Here is a 21755-nt window from a genome sequence, read left to right as displayed (position 1 = left end):
GGTTAGATTGGAAGGAATTTTTTATTATGAAGGTGCTGAGATGCTGGAACAGTACTTGTTCTGTATGGCTTTGAGTAACCTGGTGTAGTGGAAGGTTTCCCTATCCATGTCAGGGGTGTTGGAACTAATGATATTTAATGATATTTAAGTTCCCTTCCAACCCAAACTATTCCATGGTTGTATGGAATTCAATGTGAATAAATGCAAAGGGAAGCCTGGGGAGTATCAGTCCTCAGTCAATCTACATACTGATAAATACTGGGTAAGCAAATACTCCCCTGGGAAGAAGTGCTGGAGACACTGATATTTTTCTAGGGAAACATGAATTCAGTGCTTGGCATTAGTGAAAAAGGCAAATTTGTACATGCCATTTAAGCAAACTGTTAAAGAACACAAGATAAATAATTGTTATTATACCATGATACAGACACCCACACACCTCTACAGACAGTCCTGATCCTTTCATCCCAAAGAAGACCTGGACAAGGCAAAGAAGGAACAAAAAGGGCAATAAGGGCAATTTTCTCATAGGAACAGACTACAAAGACTAAGACTCCTCAGCTTTAAAAGAGCTGACCAAGAAAAAAGCATAATAAAACCAATGAAATTAAAAAAGTCAAGAAAGAAGTAATAGGGGACACTTTATCCCAAGAAATTTAGCCACTAACAGATAATACACAGCATACATTTCACAAGTAGGTGCTGTGGACTCTGAAAATAAAAATGGGTCTAAAAAATCTTCCAAGGAAGACAAAAATCCATCAAGAGCTATTTTAATAGTTGCAGATGATCTGCTACCAGATACCATTTGAAGCAGAACAGTAGCTGGGAAGGATCTTTGCCTGAGTTTGGTGGTTGTGTTCGCTTTCACACAGTCACCCAGGGCTTGGGTTTGAGCTGTAGACCTTGAAACAGCTGTCTTTTGTCTTGTGACAACCTGCATGAAAGACAACTTTCATGTTTATATCCTGGCTTATTTGTTAAATCCAGCTACAGAATTCACGCTGAAACCCCATTTCAAATGTGATACAGCTGCCACAGTCTGCAGGGGTTCCCTCGTAGGGACAAGAATTTTCTTCAGGCTATGCAAGTCATGGTCTATTAACCTGTTTCTTTACCTAGCTGCTCCTTCAGACAAAGCTTAGAGATACAAGAAATGTTAATTGAGAGATAGATACAACTGTTTTTATGTTATTATCAAAACACTTCTTTCATACTACGTCCTTCCCATTTTCTTTCCTCTGATGTTTAGGTTTAAAGAGATGGTGTGCTTAATTTTTATCTAAAAGTCTTGGCACAGTTACTAAGAATTTTAAATCAAAGCAGTTTAAATAATTTTATTGAATATTATTTTGAGTAATGTTTTGGTTTTCCACTATCACATAGTGTTTCAGGATTAGCTACCTCATGTAGCTGAAGATGCCCCTGCTCATTGCAGGGGGATTGAACTGAATAACCTTTAAATGTCCCTTCCAACCCAAGCTATTTTGTGGTTCTGTGATTACACTGAATGAAAGGACTGCAAACACATCTCAGATTTAAGGCCACTGAATATTCCTAAAAACACAAATGTTACAGAATAATTCAGTGTTTCAATGCAAAACTAAATTTTGCTTGTTTGTTACAGAATTTTACTGATGCAAAACTTAGTGCCTACAATAATTAGAACAACCTACATACATATGGCTCAGTTTACAAGACTGTGGATGCACATTTTTCTAACCTACCACAGCCATATTAGGATTTTAACCGAACTGTTAAATACATCTAATGTCTTCACAGAGTACTTCATTTATTTTTGCAGTTAATCCAAGTATTCCTCATTTCTAGAAAAATTCTCACAGTGCAAAACTAGGTCCCTTTGCCTTTGGGTAAAGATATGAGCAGAGAAATCTCCCAGAAACTGTATTTCAAACCTTACTAAAAAAGTTTCTTTTCTAGGGAAAATGAAGTATTATAATTGGATGTTAATAAATGCTGCAACAAGAACATCTAAAGAAATGTTCTATGGAATATTTTTCTCTGCTTACACTTTATTATAAACTAAATAAGGGAAATATCATCATAATGTTCATGCAAAAAAATGACTTGGAGAAAAAAGATGCCATGTATGCCCTAAAGATATCTTTGTTCTTATCTCTCTGTAAATGATTGACAGGGTAAAAAATGAAGTAATTAACTTCTAGCTGACAGAAAACAGTAACATGTGTCTGTAATGATGGCACCCGTGAGTGGCATAGTGTCCTACTTATCTGCATGTTAAAGCAACAGCTGCTGGGTCTTTTGCAATGTCTGCAGAATTTTAAAGAGAAGCAAAATTAGAAACAACAGTACATCTTTACTATAAATGTCACAAAACTGATCCTCACAAGGCAGAGATTGAACAGAATGTGTTGGACATATGTGAAATAATTATATTGGAGGGAAAGAAGCAGCTCTTATAACTCTTGACATCTATGTAAAAATACCCTGATATATCTGAATCAACATAACACATGCATGGTTTCACTGTCTACCAAATTTCCTCTAGACTGAGACAGTTGTCTTGAAGATCTTGAATCAGGACACTTTGTAAAAGAAGTTAATTATGAAAGGGTGCAGATGCCTTTTTGCTAGACTGCATCTACACAGCTAGACAAATCTGCACCAGAGAGGGCTCAGTACTGACAATCCCTTTGCAGCCTCATTGTCCAAGGGTAATGCACACACACAGACACACAGACACACACACACACAGACACACAGACACACACACAGAGCTTAGCACTGGGCTCAGGGCTGCTCTCAGCCCAGGTCTCAACTCTTGGCCCCAGTGAATGACCAGTTGATTACTGTGGTGTTCTTCTGAAAAGTGGCTGAAATAATGGATACAGAACATTGTAGCCTCACAAACCATGCTGTACAGCCTGACAGCAGAACAGTGTTGCATGTCCTAAACAAGTGGGATGAGGGTGTGTGGGCATCTCCTAGAGAAAAAGTCTCATACAAATGGATCCACATTTAGCCTCTGAGAGAGCCCATGGTTTGCTCCAAAACAGGGATGGTGAGTAAGTGAGCAGTGCAGTGTGAGCAATCAAGGCTCTGGGTGCAAGCAGTGTGCAAGATTATCTGGCTTCCATAGTCACAACCCAAAGAATTGTGCCACAGAAACATAATTTTAGAAATAGGTAAAGCCATATCTAATAATCATATTGCAGGTTGAAATCCTGTTTTGGAGTGAAATTAATTAATTCACATGAATGTGGCTCACAAATTAACTATGATACTTTCTTTGCTAATCATTGATAATATCTTTGAAATGGCCTCCTAGTTTAAGGGCTTCTTAAAAAGAAAATGCCAGTTCCAGCAATGTGAAATTCCAGGCTGGCATGTGATTTATTTTAGCTATAGCTGTGACTGGGATTGCAATTGCCTTGGGCTTTCTTGATGGTTGCTATTCAGAAAGCTTCAGGTGATCCTGAAAATTAGGACCATGTCTAATCTCACCTCTTTCATAGTCACTTAAAGTACAGTAAGGCAAAAAGTATTGATACAATCTATGACAAAACTTACTGGAGACTGATAGGTTACTCAAAGTTGAAAGTAAGATTCAGACTGATCATTTTTATGCCTAAAATTAACACAGATGGATTTTAAGCACCACAGCCCTAATGCAAAATTCAGCGTTTCTACTCCCTTCAGTGGACCAAGTATTTTAGACTACATTTACACTCACAAATTTGTGAGAAGCTGGATCTCTCCCTCTCTCTCTCTCTCATTTAAACATTTATGGAATTCACATTTAAGGCAGGGAAACATCCAGACTGCATTTAACCTTATATTTAAGGTTACTGCACTTTGCATATACCTAATATACACAAAAGTGAATGTAGAAAGACCACAAGGAAAGATCCTTCCCATTCAAAAACAAAGACATGATATTTACCTTTTTCTAGTGGTCTAAGTAGTTAGACACTTACTTGAGTATGAGAAATTCAATGTTTTGCCACACCATTGACTGAGGAAGTGGGAGATACAAATGCAGTTTCCTTAGCACCCTGATGGGATACAAGTCTAGAATTGTCTCATCTTCACAAAGTGTCTTAACCACCAGGTAGGCATTTTTGGAAAGGACATTTTTCATCTCTTCTCTTAAAAAAGCACAGTGACTGAAAGGTCAGGATGGTGAAAGTTTTGGAGAAAGAAGTTGGTGGTGACCCCTAGGCTGGAGTCTGAGGAGTGCAGTGGTGAATGAGCTGTCCTGACTGTCATTGGTGATTCTGGGTTGGCTTTGACTGAAACAGCAATAATGCAGGGAAAAGGGATCTGCTCTTGCCAGATAGTTTTGCAAAATGTGAGGAGCATCATCATCACCACTATTTCTTCCTCTTACATTTTAAACAATGTTTTTGCTCAATAAAGCACCTATCCTCATTTGTGGAACTTTGGTCTCAAATTCCTGAAGAGCTGGTACCTAATACAGAGACTGAAGCCAAGCTTTCTGCAGGAGTGAGAATTCAGATGCATTTCAACATTTAGTTTTTTCCATAAACTAAATCCAGGGCAGCAAGTCTGAACTCAGCCCATCCCTAAGGTGTTGCTGTGCTCTGTAAGGGAGCTCCATTAAGAATGCATTTGGCCAAAGTCCCTGCTTAGCACAGCAAAACTGAATTCCTTACTCAACACTTCCATTTACTGTACACAGAATTTATGTAACTAAGTTAGGCTACTTGGATCACCCTCTAGGGACCACTGTGAGATGCTGGGATGCCAAAGCTGGGCTCTTGTAGCATAAAATGGCTTGGAAGTTGAATGCACTTCTGTCAGTTCCACAGGCAATATTTGAGTCAGTTCTGCTCCCTCTCTCTGCATCCTCACCCTAATGGCTGCTTCTTACAGACACCTTGGATAAAGCTTTCAGCATTTTTGAAAAGTCAGTTCCAAGTTTCTCCCTGCCATCAATCAGCAGAAATGTTTTTTATACATACTGCCAGATTCTCTACTTGGACCAAGAATCCTCCTTGAGTGACCCTCAAAACTATTCAGAATGGAAAGTGGTGGTGCAAGGTTTGACCTGCTCTGTATTGACTTGAGGGGGAACAAGAGTGTGCCACATTGCTGAATGGCAACATCAATTCCTTAAACACTATGCAGTGAGATCAATGAAAATAAATCAATACTTCACTTAAAAATGGTGTCATGGAAAGAAGCCTCTTATTCTTTCCCTTAAGAGATAAAAAAGAAGTACAGAACAGTATTTGCTGCACAAATAACACAATAAACCAAATACTGGGAAAGTCCTAAAAAATGCATTACCCTCTTTCACAGACTATCACCAAATGGGATTATCTCAAAGCTCACTTATTTTGCTCCCTGTCATTAAGAGGAGCAGCTCATCCCTGAGTTTTATGAAACAAAACCTAGAGGTTTACAAATAAAATGAGATTACCAAATAAAAAGAGATTATCTCCTGCCCACAGAGCATAAGGATAGGGATGAGGATTTAAAATAAGGTAGGAGTGATATGACAGCAATGACAAGATTTATTATTGCAAAGGTCTGGGAGAGCCTGAAAAAATCAGAACATTAAAACATGGGGACTATCACACTACCATGCCTTGCTGCAATTTAAGCTTTTCATGTCCAGTTAAGATGAATTTGGAAGAAACACTGCTGAAACAGCATTATTTATATATTGTATTAGGAGTAGAAAGTATGTTTTCAAGTAGTTAAAATTAATCTGCTTTCTCATCCCACTTAATTAATTATGAGGGGTGAATTGTTGGAGAAGAGAGACCAGAGGCAGAAGGCACTCATGATGGTTTAATTATGCTTTAACTGATGTCTTATGAAATTTGAAAAACTGGCCAAATCACTGAATGGATGAAAATTTATTGTGGTGCTCCTGTTATATCAAAATGAATTGTGATGCTGTTCAACTTTGCAGAATCCTCATAACACTAAAATCCATCATTTGTGAAGTTGCATTTTTTTCAATTATCATTTATTTGCATATTGATGCAACAATCTGAATGGAATAATCTTTCAGGGAAGTGTAATCCCATTCTCTCTGAAATGCAGAAAGAACTGAGTCCAAATTAATCTAGAAAAACTCATTTGAAATACACAACTGGACTGCAAGAGAGGAAATGTATATCAAGGGATGGAGTATTATTTCAAAACTCTGCTCTAGGGAACAACTACTGAGCAGTGGCAACTCACTAATTTGCTTCTCATTTTCCCCCCCCACCCCGAAATAAGAGATGTCTGTGACTACATTCCCAGTGAACATCCTCTAGGTTTGTGCATTTCAGCCTGTGTCCTAGACAGCCAAAATCCAGTACCCTTCACTCTGAGTTCCAGACAGACACAAAAGCATGGCTGTGAAGGGTTGAAAGATGTGAAATGGAATGACTGTGTTTGTGCCACTGAAGTAATAAAGAGTTGAAGAGTGACTGGTGAGGTCTTAAATAATGGAGTAACTAGCAACTTGCCTAGTATAGTAACTAGTAACTTGCCTATAGTCCTCAAAGGACTAATGGAAATTTACCCAAGGTACCTACAGTATACTGTAGAGATGCATGTGGAGACCTGGAACCATCCAAATACAACTTTAAAGAGATGAATAGAGCAAGAACAGAACAGAGGGATGTTAATAATTTCAGCGTACATGTATATTTCATGTAAGTTAACCAACTAGAGCATAAAAAAAGCATGGTGGAATCTACCTTGCAGAGGAGGGAAATGGTGGAATCACTGTCCCTGGGACAGTTTAAAAACTGTGTAGATGTGGTGCTCAGGGACATGGTTTAGTGGTGGACATGCCAGTGCTGGTTTAATGGTTGGACAAGATTATCTTAGTGTCTTTCCCAACCTTACTGATTCTGTGATTCAATGTACAGAGAACAGATAAAACATGAGTAAAGGAAAGATATAACTTTTTGAACTTATGAACTATTTGAAAAATTTAATCTACTGGGCAGATGCTGCTGTGTGATGACTGATCACTGACACACCATGTTATTTATAAAAATGCAGCACACAGGGGTGGATACAGAGACAGCTGCACAGGAGGAATTTAGAAATACTGCCCAAGCATGCAAGGGCTGTGGGAAAGCCAGGGCTTAAAGCACCCTGGTCTAGTGAGAGGTGTCCCTGCCCATGGCAGGGGCATTGCAACTAGATGTCTTTAAAGTCCCTTCCAACCCAAACTTTTCTATGATTCTATTCGATTATTGGAATTTTAATCTGCAAATGCAGCTTAATGGTGTTAAACTGTAAATGCTCTCTCTCCAAAAAGCATGATATAATTTGACAGGCCTTCAGGAAGTGCAACAAACAGCCACCTTCTACAGAGCATGATTGCTCAGCAGACCAAAACTATAAACATCTAATTTTTTATTCTACCAAAGCCAATTTCCCATTAATCATCCATTAGGGAAGCCTATGTCAGGCAAAATATTAGCAGAGGAAACTTTAGCCTAGCTGGTGGATGACCACTTGTATCAGTGAAAAATGCTGAGATATCAGAAAATAAATTCTAAAATCAGCTAATCATCTTGAATAAAGTTTTAATTATTCTTGTAATTGGGGATTATTAGATTACTCTGTATATACATTAAGAAAAAATAACTTACAGAAAATACAGAATTTTTAAGACCTAGCCTACCATGATTATTTAAAAAGTATTTATATTTTCATACAAGCACTTTTCCATATGTAATTACAATAAATGACTGCTGTTGGTACTTCCTTTTTCCATGAACAGTCTGCACAGCTGTTTTTTAAAGATGTTTTTTACCCCATGTAGTGCTACCACCAGAGGTAAAGCACAACATTAAAAATATTCACTCTGGGTGAATCTTTTGAGTAATGCAAAGTTTCTGATATAAAGATCACTCAGAAAGAATCTTACTGAAGTGTTTGACCTAAATGACAGCAGGTTTGCTTTCTATCAACACTCCAAGAGAGCATAAATGTTGTTTCCCTGAACCTCTCTTGTGGGTGTAGTCTCTTTGGTATGTAAAGAAGACATAATTAAAAGAAATATTCTCTTATTGCTGACTGAAAAAATTAAGTCCTTGACTTAGAAAGCTGCAGCTCTGCAGAGAAGTAACAGCACTGAAAACATAGATTTTTTTTTGTTCTGTCTCTAAGCAGAAATAGACAGAAGGGCAGGTACAAGCCATGCTTTCAAAGGAATGGATATAGTGATGTGTTTTCAATGGAGTCTTCCTCATGAATTTTTGTTTCAGTACCTTATTAATATGTATGAGTTCAGGAGGAGAGAGAGACTGGATCATCCTATTGTTAAACCTGTTGGAATTTTCTTGTTTATGACACATCATAAGTACAACCAGAGCCTAGATCATATTGTCCTGAAACTGAAGAATTAGATGTACTCCTCTGAAAAAATTTCATTTGGGCTGCAATTAAAAAAAAAAAAAACCAAAAAAAAACCAAACCAAACCAAACCAACCAACCAACCAAAAAAACCAAAAAAACAAAAAAAAAAAAACCAAACCACCCTCTTTTCACACATCAAATTCAGAAATTTCAGATACAATTTGATGTCAGAATTCTTCAGAGTTTCGTGACTTAAATAGTCTGAGATGACTTATTCAAAATCTGTTTATCTCCAATAACTGCAACTGGCTGTCCTACAATGAACAAAGAGCTCATTGTAGTGCTCCAGCATCACCCAATACTTCTCTAACAATACAACTGTATATCTTTAGGTCCTAAATCTAGGCAGCATCTGAGCTGTTCAATTCCAGAATGACACCACTTATTTTCCTGGAGAAGGAACTCAGATAGGATGGAAAATTCTTTGAAAAGAATTTTTCTGTACTTTTAAAAGGCAGAGATCTTCTAAACAGTAAATTGGAGTAAAATTCTTGCTAGCACTAAGATATTTGTCTGAGATATGGCACTTCATGACTCCTCCACTGGTTATATTGAATGCAGATGGGGTTTACTGATTTTGTAGAAGACATTATGGAATGTTTAATAAATAAATTTAGAGAATTTCCCATATTTCATGCACTTATCTATCTTATCTTGTAAAAGACAACAAAATTCCCTTTCAAATTGATGTCCCCAGTTGCTCTGGAGTATATTTAGAACTCAAGGCAAGCAGAAAAATGAATGCAAATTTTGTGTAACATGCTGGGGTAGGTAGTGCATTTCCATAGATGGAACACAAAAAGTACAACTGCAGCAGCTTAATATTTTATAAAACTTCCTAAAAAAGCAGCACTGAAATCTGAGTATAACTGAAGTGTCCTTTCCTAAAAACTCAAATGCCAACAAAGTAGGGATTTTCCTTTCCTCATCTTAATGCAAATTATGAGCTGCTGCACTGAATTATGGCATCTAAGAAGTTTAGGAAAAGGAAACTTTAATCCTTCTGCACACTGTCCATTATAGAAGGGAATGTATTCTTATGTCTGTCCAAGCCTGATGTCTTTAGGATGGCAATACATAGAAAATTAAAACTAAAGTAGTTTATAATCCATCTACCATACAGGAATTTCATACTCTGTTGAGAGGAAAGCAGCCCCATTTTCTACAGGCTAAAGGCAGCCATGATCCTTGCATTATGCTGGGTAATTTTTCAAGTTATTAATTCAGTCATTTTGCCTATTCTTTTATACTTTCAAAGACAAAAACATTCTGCCTGTTGCTTATTTCTTTTAGAATTTTATTCTCCAGACTTCTTGCAGCCAAAGCTGTTGAAATCTTCAATAAAGGCAAAATTACCTGTTGAATTTTATCCAAATTTTTCAATCGTTTTGATATTCTTCAAGGAAATCTATAGGTAAACATTTCTAAATGAATTAATATCTGCTAGTGGTGTGTCTGCAGAAAGACAAAGGCAGATAAATTGATCACTGGGGACAGTTAAAAGCCCCATATTTCTAATCATGTTCTGTTTAAACATATTCTGAATTTTAGCACCGAGCAATAATACAAATTTAAGTAAATCCTGAAACCATCAATTAAAAGATGATTTCATTAACACATTAGCTGTAATAAAACATCATCCTTGGCCTGTGTGAAAACACATGATATGCTTATCATTCAGATATTGAAAGAAATTATCAGGCATTTGATGAATGAGGTCAGATTTATAGGAAAGAATAGTTATTTACCACTAAACCAGTGAGACTCACCTGGCTGCCAGGTTTCATATCTGTTATCATAGAAGTTAATAACCTGTGGTTACTGCACCTGAAGGAGGAAATATGATGAGCTGTGGACTGCAAATTGAGCCATCATGTTCCAGCAGTAACCAGTAGATTTGGCCAGATAGTAAGCCCAACACAGAAATTGATATGAAGTCTCTCATGGTCCACTGCTATTAATTAATATTTTGCTTTTCTTACTGATATTCTAATTAATTATTAAAGTGTTAGTAGATGAAGAGATTGTCAAAGACTTGCCAAGAAAATTTATGACCAGTTCAGTTTTGCTAAAAGATCTGCTAAAGTTCACAAGGCTTTCAAGATGAATCCACTGTAAATATCCATGATGAAAGAGGAATTCTGCTTTTTACTCCTGGAACATCTCATGATTCTGGCTTGTAACCAGAGTAAAGACTAATAACCCCAACTGCAGTCTAGTTAAGGTTAAGCAGACTGAAACCTGTGTAAATCAGATCTGAAGAAGCACCAGGCACTGGAGTCATGCCATAACTGATAACTCTAGCAGAGGCTTTAGGAACCTAGTTCTGACCTTGATAATGTTCCTGTAGCTCATCCTCTTTTCTGTAAAGACCAGATATTAAATCAGGACCAGACACCAGTGCCATAAACAATATAATGGGATAGATTTGCTATTAAATTAGTGACAAGTGGATGTCATAAAGATGTGTCTGTAATGTCATGTCTGGATCAAACACTGGGCAGAATAACCCTGAGAGCAAATCTAATTTGCAGGACATCTCTTGGGATGTTACATCCACAGCCTCTCCCTGCAGCAGAGCCTTCTTGTCACAACAGCTCTCCATGGATGTGGCAATGCTCTGCCAGCCAGTACAGAAAAGGAAAAATAAATTTCAGTGCTTATACTGAAAGGGCAATTGCATTTGGAATCTGCAAACCCTATTAGAAGGGTTGCTTCTACCTTGTTTCCTGCAGTGCTTCTGAAAATGGTTTTGATACTGTCTAGTCTCAATTTTTTTTCAAGATGGGTTCACAAAGAAATCTGTTTCCTTGTCCATAAATACATGAAGAAACCATAGGCATTTTTTCAAATCTAAACTGTACTTTTACAAGAGCAGTTCCTGAAGTATTCTCTGGAAAATGGAACATGACAGACAAGCTCTAGCTGGCTGGGTACAGATGGGAACAGCAGAAAGGACTGAAATACAGCCTTGAGTTTTGAATCATCTATAAGAAAGTGGCAAAATGCTGCTTGATGGCCATTAGGCTATGCTTTCATTTTGTCATTGATCACCTATGATGCTTTTCTCTCCAGTCTCTGCAGAAAGGAGTAATTACTAGATTGGGTATCTGCAGCCTCTACCTGGACTCTAAAATGTCTCAAGAACATCAGGAGGAAAAAGCCTGTCTGCAGAGATAATGCTTTTTAAAAGAAAAAGATTACAGATCTTTCCAGCTCCCAGAGTGAAAGAAATATTGATACTTTCTGGAAATGGGAAGGACAGGTACATTAGCAGCACACTAAGGTAAAAAATATTCCAACATGACATAACTAAAATCTAAGTGGTTAGAAATAGAAGGTTGTAAAAGCCCCAAAGTCTTCTACATTGTTAAGTAACTTTTTCTGCCCTATTTTTTTCCCAAAGCTTTCAGCTGCTGCCCTCTATACCAGGACCCTTTTAAACAACTAGAAAGAAGATGTAGGAGCAGAAATAGCAATGTGTTATTGATGTTATTGACTTCTCTGTAAGCAGGGGCTTGTACAGAAGTAGAAATTGTGCTGTGCTAAGCAGGTGTGTTGTAAGTGTACCAGCCCAATATATTGGGTGAAGGAATGTGGTTGCCTTCATGGTCAATTAACAAGCATTAGAAGTAGAATCTATGGAAAGTGGGTGCATGTTTAATTATTATAATTCCTGTTTGGCAAGGAACATCTGGCAAACTCTTCACCAGATAACTCTGACAGTCATTGTTTATTTGCTACATTAGAAGATAAAACAATGAGAGTAAGATGTTTTATGAAAAGAATGAGCCACACATTATCAGGGTCTTCACAAGAGAGATGGAGTTGGAGACATGGCAGAATGCAGATGTACACACACACATATATAGAGACACACAGAGAGATATGTTAATCTCTGAAATAATTTTTTACTCCATTTGTTCTGAACATGGGGCACATTCAGAGAGGATCAAATCCTACTTGTCAAGACTGGTATAGAGGGACAAAGACAGGGTAAGCAGTGCAAGGCCTGCTGGGGCTGGCAGACTGAGCTTCAATAAGGGCCAAGCATCTTTCTCTCACATTGGCCTCTGCCATGTGCAAATGCACATATTTAGATTTCCAACTATGACTGTATTCACACAAGCTTTTATTTCAATAGACTTTTGTATCTGTGTTCATGGTCTAAGCTACTATCTTGTACTTTTCCAGTTGAGAGCTGCACAAACTGATGGTGTCCTATTATAGCTGTTGACATGGAAACATCATAAGCAACTATTTGTTGGATAAGACTGCTATTTCACAGGGAACAGACACAGCTTAAAAGCATGTTTTGCTGATTCACTTTCAGCCATTTTAAGCCACAGACAGTTTATCTTCACTTTCACATCCCCCTCCCCTTCCCTGATGGATCATGTTCAGAGTTTGTGCTTAGAAATGAGGCTGAAACTGTGTCTATCTTGGCTATAAAAAATTTAAACAAATCCTATTCCCAGTTGAGGCCAAGATCTTCATCCTCATCATCTTCTGGCTTGGATATTATTCTAGCTGACACTTTCTACTCTCCAAAGCAGAAAGCAGGCAGTCCCTCTAGGGAACAGAAAAGCACAATATATGTGCAATGAAAAGCTATTAAGGCATCTCCTAAGAAAAGAAAAAGGTGTGCTGCTTTTGTAGGGCAGACATCATGTCAAGCACATTACCAGTTCTGGGACGTTATTTTAATAACTTATGAAACAGAACAATGCAGAAAATGGCCACAAGTGTGCATTACTTATGCCTACTGAGGTTGCTCACAGAAAAGCTGTTTCACACCAGGCATTAATAATGCACTGAGGACATGATTCCCTGTCTCACCCAGTTATTTAAAATACAAGTTTTACTGAAAATATAAAGGTAAGATGACTTAGGCAAGAATGGCTTTGATAAGGAGCTGCTCTACATTCTGTTTTCTATTCCAAACTTCAGGCAGAACGTGTTATCTCTGATTCCTGTAGGCTGTGGTTGACTCAGTCCTTCCAGGTGCTCAGTACTGTATGATAGCTCGTAATTTTGAACTCAACGTAGCCAATGACTTGCAAAGCCACAACCACATAGAAACAAACTGCTTTTTGCCCCTTTTTGACACATCTGAAGAAACAATCATTGATAAGAGGCTCGCTGGACTGTTGGTTCATGCTGCAGCTAACGATGCATCTGCACCTCTGGGAGGAATAGGCTGAACTCATCACACACCCGGTACCTAAGAGCAGCAGATATGATAAACATGACGATGTGAAGGAGAGAACTGGTGTCAGATGCAGAGATGAGACTGTTTGACTGATGTGTTTACATGCTCAGTTTTCACTCTCCATTAACTGGAGCTTCGTCTTTGTCTGGGAAATATTATGAAGAATTGCAAACAAACATCATTTTTTCTTAACTGTTCATTAGTATCAACACTGCAAAAAAGTGGCAGATGAATAAGAAATGCAGTAACTCTTAGGAAAAACTGTAATAGCTTGTGAGGTGGCTAACAGTTTCAACTGATTGCATATCAAATATATTAATTTTCACAGTCCTAGGGTATTGGTAAGACATTGCTGTATTTACAGCATTACATTTTAGGGTGATTTTTTTAGCATCACACTGCCATCAAACTATAAACCTGAAGGCCTTTGAATTGTGAGTAGACCAAGATTAATAATTCTCACGTGCATCTTTCAGCTAAGAGTGGCATCAGCATTGTGAGTCTTAGGACACTTCAGTTAAGGACCTGTGAAAATTTCACAGGCATAATGTAAAGAAGTGTGAAATTCTCCCAGTTCCCACTGACAGTGAGAGCACACTAAAAAAAAAACCAACCCAACAAAACAGTTTCTCTCCAGATACTCTCTGTTCTTCAATTTTCAGTTGAAATTTTTCATTTCTCATTTTCTCTGTTCTTAGCAGCAGAATGATGAATATAGTAAATTTTGCAAATGCCTCTAAGCATATAAACAGGTTGCATTTTGTAAGAAAATATTAGATTTGCTTTGCCAAAGACAAGAATTGGCATCATCTTCCCTTTTCATTTTACAGATAATCACATGTTCTGTGAGCCAGACGCTTTTGCTCTAAACATGAAATTCAACGCAATAAATAAAAGCTACTGGATTTACATCCCATTGTATCAGGTGATTCTCCTATTCCAGCATATCCCTCATCAACCTTAGCTCCTCAGTGTTTCTGATAATTAATGAAGACCTGAGTGAACAGTTACTCAGTGATACAATTCAGCTCTTGAATGTCCCTCTGGAGAAAAGGTTTCTAAAGCATGCAGAGTGACCCTCCTTGCTTTGAAAAATAAAGATTTACACTATTTCCTTGGTTCTGAATTTGAGCAGCTCACACTGAAGCCAGGGAGAATATCTGTGCCAGGAGGATGCAGAAAGAACCATTAAAAAATAGTAATTGGATATTCAGAAACTCTTACTTAACCAGAACATGTGAAATGAGTGACATTCCAACATTTCCAGTCTGAAAATGAAATTCAAGTCCAATAAGCCATTTCATACATTTAGTTTTTGTGCATACCTATCTGGCCATTTCCAAACTTACCTGCATTATGCCATTTATGACACATTTTCTGAATGCATGTTTTTCATTCTGTGCTATAATTTGGACAATTCAGCTGCCCAGGAATCTGAGGTAAGTGAAGAAAACTTTACTAAAATTCCATTTTCCTCCACTTACTGCTCAGTAAAGGGAATTCTGATAGTTCTATCATGTCATTAAAGTACAGACATGGCTCTGTAACTATAGCTATTTCCTCATTAAAACAAAAAAAATAATGTCTAGGTGCCAAACTCACTCACATTTGCTCTCCAGAAATCTGTATTGACCTATAGTGCTGCAAAACCTGAAAGAAACTGCAGTTTGGATGCTCCCAGATGCTGGACTCATAAACTCATCAGCTTGATGACCATGCAATGAGTGTACATGGATCCTCAGAAGTGCTAACTAAAGTGACAAATGAATTCAGAAGGAATCCTGGGGAAAAAGAATACAGGCCAAAAACAGGACCAATTAAACAAGACTGTTGGTGTTTCCAAGCTATGCTGCAGAAGAATGCACAGACAACAGTCAGAAGCCTGATGTCACAGCTCCTAGATATGTACATGAACACTTGTGTGTGTGTGAGAGAGAGAGAGCAGAAGAGAAAGATTTTCAGTGTGCCTGGGATTCAGGTCACACAACTTGAAGTGTCTCTAATATTGATGTTTACATCCCAGTTAATCACCTAAGGCTCCTTCCACTCAACTGTGAGAAAGAGACATTTTTAGGGCATGATTTGCCTGAGCAATTTTAGATGTCTGCTTCTGGATGACATGAATTGTACTCTGAAAGTGCCAAGTGCACTCCACTGACTCAAGAGATATACTAGGCAACTGGCTTAAGTAAAGATTTTTGAAATGTTTTTGCAGATATAGCATGTAATTAACTCTAACATATCTATTTGGATTTTCTTTATACATATACACACACACATATATCTCACAAAAAATATTCTCTCTCCTTGTAATGAGTATTTAATCACAGCCACTTAATACCTCTCTGGTTTCCTCAGTACCTCCTTCTGAAAACCTGGTGCAATTATCTTTTCATTGCATTTCTTCTTCCAGACCTACATACTAGAGCTTTGCATCACCCAGTCTGATCTTATCATGTGTTCAGGTTTCACTACCATGATGTGTCCAAGATTTGCATTTCTCAGGTGGATTTCAGACTGCACTGCAACTGGCTGAGCAGATTCCCAGGAGAATTCTGCCCATGGAGCCTTGACCTGATGTTCACTCGCCTGTGGGGGTTCACTGCCTCAAAGAAGACAGGGAGACTGAAGGTGGTTGTAACAGACTTTGCATAAAACAAGCCCTGGATATCAGACTCAGTCTTCACAAACTGCTTCAAATGAATTTCAGTTGTAGCCCTGAAAACTTAGAACCTGAGAATTTCTGATCTGTTGAAAATCAAAGTCTTTCTAGTGGAAGATGTCCCTGCCCATGGCAGGGTATGAAAACAGATGATCTTTAAGGTCTCTTCTAACCCAAACCATCTATGATACGGCAATATGCTAATTTCTAAATCTAAATTTCAGGAAATTTGTACAAAGGTGCCTAATATGTAATGGAGAATCCATTGTGCTGGGAATAAGAGTAAACCATCCTAAGTACCTCAGCTTTGACTTCCCTTTTGCTGAGTTAAGTTGTGATGGCAAATCTCCAGATTCTTCCTCACAGCTCAATAAGAAATGAACCAGAACACACACACTTTTAACACATAATACTACATGTTTGTATGGCCTTATCTATCACAGCTATTCCAGCTAGAAGAATAAATGTAGTAGACTAAGAGTCACCTCTTTGCACCATGAACATTTTTTGTAAGTGGTTCATTGATCATAAGCATCTTCATCTTATTGGGAAGAGCCCTAGGACCCACCTCCCACTGTAGCTTTCCTCCATGCACAGTGGAAAGGCAGATGCAGAACCACTTCTTCTGACATTGCAGCTGAATCCAGCCCTGTCCCAGCCCTGATTTCCATCCCCACCTTTACAGCCAACTGTACTGTTCACTTTGTACTGATATATTTGAAAGCAGTGGTGAATTAATCTGAAACAGCTGCATTCCAGTAAGCTCAACCAGTCCCTTCATAGATGGCAACAAGGAGCCCTGATGAGGTGAAATCATGTTTGGTCACTGACAGTACTGAACAGACTTAAAACAGAGAAGGGGCAGTGAAAGGGCTGGGGGGTGTGAAGCTTTAGAATTATTTCTGCAGAGTGATACACCTCCATGGCTCCTGGTTGTGGCTTTAGACAACTGGAATTTTTAAATATAAGCAATATTTCAGAAGCTGCCTGGTTTGAATAAAGCTTAAATGGCGCAGTGACTGTTTATTCTAAATGTATCTCACTACTTTTCATCTGTAAACCAAAACCAGACACTAAGAGGGCAGTTTTGGATACCAGATAATTCCTGAAAACATTTTCTTTGCATGTATAGAACCAATTGCAGAAGCATCTACTCTTATCCTCAGAAATCTAACACAAGTACTTTAAAAGCTCAGGAATCATCTAGTAAAACAACAGGTAATCTGCTTAAGTTCTCAGTTTCCTCCAAAGCTTGGAACTTCAAGTTTCTGTGACTGCTCCAATTCACCAAACTTTTAAAAGGACTATACTTCTCTGATGCTTAACTCTTCAAAATGTTCCATAGCCTATGAGTTAAATAACATGACTTGGCATTTCCTAGAACTAGGAACAGTAACCATATGCAATCTAAAAAATTTGATTATTGATATGGACCTAGAAGGACAAAGCATGTATTTATTTCAAGACAAACAAACAGATAATCCTACAAGAACAGATTTTAAAACCTTGAGCTAAAAAGACAAAAAGGAAGACATGAATTTGCATAAGATCCTGCTATGCATGTATATAGCACAGCATTTAGCTGGGGATGGGTTTGTTTACTCTTCTTGTTGATCATGAGCTGATGACTGAATTCCAATGACTTAAAAATTACAATAGCAGATTTTTTTTTAGCTTGTCATTGCACATAGTAAATTAAATTTCAATTCTTTCACTTTCACTGTCAAATAAAGCATGAATAATAACAATTTCTATGTTTCCTATCCATTCTCTTGACTTTTTGCATTTTTTTCTGAATTTCTTTTCCTCAACAGATTTAATGGCAAAGAGGCTGTGGGCTCCCAAAAGGGCTAAAAGCATTTCCTACTGCTCCATCCTCTCCTGGAGAACTCATATTTTGTCTTTAGTGTTGTGGAGTCTCTGATGACATCCCAAACACAGCTACAGAGTCTGTGATAAAAAAGCAACAGGTAATACTGAAAAGAAGAATTCATGGGAAATATTCCAGGAGGCATCAGAGAGACAGACTGAGCTAAAAAAGAAAAAAAATAATACAAATCTGAAACACCAGTGTATAAAAGAGATAAAAGATCATGTCAAAGAGCTACACAATTTCTCTGAACAAGTAATTCTTGATTTCTTTCCTGTGCTGTTTACACTTCTGAAGAGAGACTTTTAACTGCATTTAGCCACCTACTTATGGTCCTACATGCAACCCTTTAACCTCACATTACATTTTGCCTCACTTAACTGAATATAGCTTCTTTCACATATTTCAGTGCTATGCTTTTTTAGTAGGGTCTGGATGGGGAAAACACAGACTGTAAGGTAAAGAAGAAAACCTGCATCCAGTGAACCCCATATCCACTGTGGCTGTAGCTTTACTTTCTCTCACCCTCTCTTGTTGGTTTTTCTATGAGCATGTAATGACACTTATTTCTAATTATTACAATCTATCTGGATCTTAATTTATTTCCTTGTGTTGCCTAGAATATAGTGATTTTCTTCAATTCAGCTTTCTGGTTAAAAAATAACCATGCTTGTCATACTCAGTGAAGGACAGCAAAATCACTACATCCCAAAGAAAGGAAAACAGCAAACTTGAATCATAAACTTGGCATTACAGCTAGAGATTTACAACAACATATGGTCATTTGCCTCTAGCTCTCTTGCACATGCTGACTAAAATAATCCATTGAAACAGAAATGTCCTGAGTTGTAAGAATAGAAACCAAATGCTAGAGCCTAGCTTTTTACATGGGCCCTGCCTGTAAAGAGGATCCATAAAGAGGAAATTTTTATCTCTGAAACAAGTACATTTCTGAGCCCACATTTATTTTCCTTAGTGCCTAACATAGACATAAGCTACCTTTGTAATTAGTGTATGTGGATTGAACTGACAGTGACAGGCACAAGGCTGCAGGTGCTACTGCACTACAAACACATTATGGAAATATATGAGATCCAGAGCCTCTCACACAGGCTGCTCAGACATGGACACAGCCAACTGTGTGGCTTTGAGAGAAAAAAATAAACGCCAACAAAAGTGACTGAGGTTTTTGTGGTTTTCTGCTTCAGAGGTTTGGGGCATTTGTTTGAATGACTGTGGAATAAAAGAACAGGTTTTGCATTTGTGGTTTGGGAAGCGCCATTTAGATAAGCAGCTAAGACATCAAAGGCTCCTGCAGGGAAGCACCAGGGCATAGCAGCTTAGTGAGACAGACCACAGCCAGAATTCATGAACTAGCAGAAAACCAGCCTCATCAGTGCACACAGAGCAATGTACAGAAGAGCTAGGCTAGTCCAGATGCAGCACAGATATCTCAGCTTGGCTCAGAGTGCAAGTTAATAAGCCTCAGTTCCCAGCAGAGCTTCCCAGGTCAATGCTCACACAGGGGGGGATCAAGCTTTGTTGCAGTTCAAACTGCAGTAAGGTGTTCAGAACCCTGCATTAGCCCTTTATGTGTACACCTCAATTAACCTGCAGTTGCTGGCTTGGGCTTCTCACACCTCTACTCCCTACATTTTGGGTTCCTAGCTCATCTCAAGAAAGGAAGCTTGGATCTATCCATCCTTACATACACAATTGTAGCTTTTCATAAAATGCAAATTCAGGGTGCTGACCAAAGGTCTTGACAACAAAGTCACTCTGGTCTGGGAAAAAAAACCTACTTCAGGTTTTCAGGTCAGAGAAGGTTAGAGATGCATTAAAAACCTCAACACTTCTAATCTGACCTTGCCCAACAGCAACATCACTGGTAAGAGTGATCCATGTCCCTTCAGTCATTATTCTTTGTGACAGCAGTACCAATTAGTGCTTCATGTGGTTGTTGCCCATTAGAGTAAGACCCTTCACACTAACATTTAAGTTTTCCCTTCCTTCTCTGCTACCTTACTTCTTCACGCTGAGAACATAATGACAAAATGTAGAATTTAGCCTTAATTGGATCTCTGCAATGTTATCACCTGAATTAGCTCCCCTGTGAATAATTATCACTGCCTAGAGGCTGACAAATTGCTTCCCTCTACTTCACGATTGTAAGAAATTTCAAATTATATGCTGAGCATGGGGAGGATAGAAGGGACAAAGGGAGAATTAAAATGAAAGCCTGGAGAAGCATAATTATTAAGATTATTAAAATACTTGACAGAATCTCATAGTCTCCATGAGTCCCAAAAGGGGAGAGTGACAGCAAGAATTTTGCTGGGGCAGTTGGGCAAGACCCAGTCTGGCAACAGACTCGTACAGTCAAAGTGAAACTACAACCACTGCTCCCAGTAAGTTATAAAGATAATTCCTTTGTTATTCATACCCCATTTAAGCATCTTGTTTACCATCTCATCTGCACATTTCATCTTGCTAGGTAGATGGCAAATTCTTTGCAGCATAGACTCACAGAAGGGTAAACATATGTGAGGGGATAGTAGCAGACTGCCATGCATTTAGAATAGCATATAAGAGTTTGTTTTGCAAGAAAAAGGTTTTGGCTAAAAGGTGCTCTTCCTGAGAATGCTCATTCCATGTCTGGGCAAGACCTCCCACAGAAACACACTGTGCCATTACTCCCCAGTATCCATCTCAGGTATTGACAGAGCTAAGAATTGTTCATCTCATAAACCCAAATCTATAAAAGTGTAATGTTCTTTGTACATTATTTGAAATGATCAAATAGGGCAAATAGGGCTTTTATCCAATTTTCTCATTAAAGATGCTGTGCTTGTAAGATGGATGCATTTTTCGGCTCATTTCAAGGCAGTTCCTCAGACTTCTCTCCCATCTTGTCACACCAACACCTCACATCAGGCATAGACAAGGTAGCTGCTGACATATTCCCAGGAGAAGGCTCTTCCTGCTTACCTGACATACAGTGACCTCTTCTGATTAGTCCTCAGGGAGCCAGACCCAGAACTCATGCTGTGATTCATCATCTGCTCACGCAGGTCATGGATTTTTGCCTCAAATCGAGCGTACTCTAAGGAGATAAGAAAACCCCAGAGAATAAAGATATTTTAGTTTTCTTGACCTATATAATCAGTAGGGCTGCTAAATGCAAATTAACATTAAATTAATGAGTGTAAGGCATGTCTTGAAAATTGAGGTCTAATAGAACCTTGAATTGATGTATTATCTTAGGTAAATAGATGCCCTTTTTATTGTGGTACCCGAACATTTCAGCATTGGCTAGGTGAGGAATCAGATATATAGACCCATGGCCCTGCAGATTCAGGAAGGAAAGGAGTGTTAACAAATATATTCGTGTTAACAAATATATTCCAGTCTGTGCAAAGGATATTGAAAGCAATTTTCCACTGTATCTTTCCTCCTTCCAAACAATGTGATACCTTGTTAGGGTCAGTGGGACGGTGAACTGAAGTGAGTCAAGCAATTACTGTAAAATCCCATCAAAATGAAGGAGATTTTTCCATGTTCAATTATCCCCAAAGCAGCTGGAAAATTGCTGCATGAGCAATCCGCCACCTCTTTTAAACTGCCCA

The 21755-nt window shown here is 38.2% G+C and overlaps 1 protein-coding gene across 15 annotated transcripts in view; it reads right to left on the bottom strand.

Annotated features, from left to right (window-relative positions):
• DLG2 (discs large MAGUK scaffold protein 2) overlaps window positions 1-21755 on the bottom strand; it is a 963673-nt gene that overhangs the window by 62130 nt on the left and 879788 nt on the right. For all 15 annotated transcript variants that reach the window (XM_056503649.1, XM_056503680.1, XM_056503673.1 and 12 more), the window contains one exon: window positions 21118-21232. In XM_056503649.1, the coding sequence (XP_056359624.1) occupies window positions 21118-21232 (115 nt within the window). The remainder of the gene's footprint in view (window positions 1-21117; window positions 21233-21755) is intronic.

The sequence above is a fragment of the Oenanthe melanoleuca genome, chromosome 1 (assembly GCF_029582105.1).
Source record: "Oenanthe melanoleuca isolate GR-GAL-2019-014 chromosome 1, OMel1.0, whole genome shotgun sequence".
Classification (NCBI taxonomy): Eukaryota; Metazoa; Chordata; class Aves; order Passeriformes; family Muscicapidae; genus Oenanthe; species Oenanthe melanoleuca.
The sequence above is the reverse complement of the archived record's forward strand: the minus strand, read 5'-3'. Positions and strand labels throughout refer to the sequence as shown.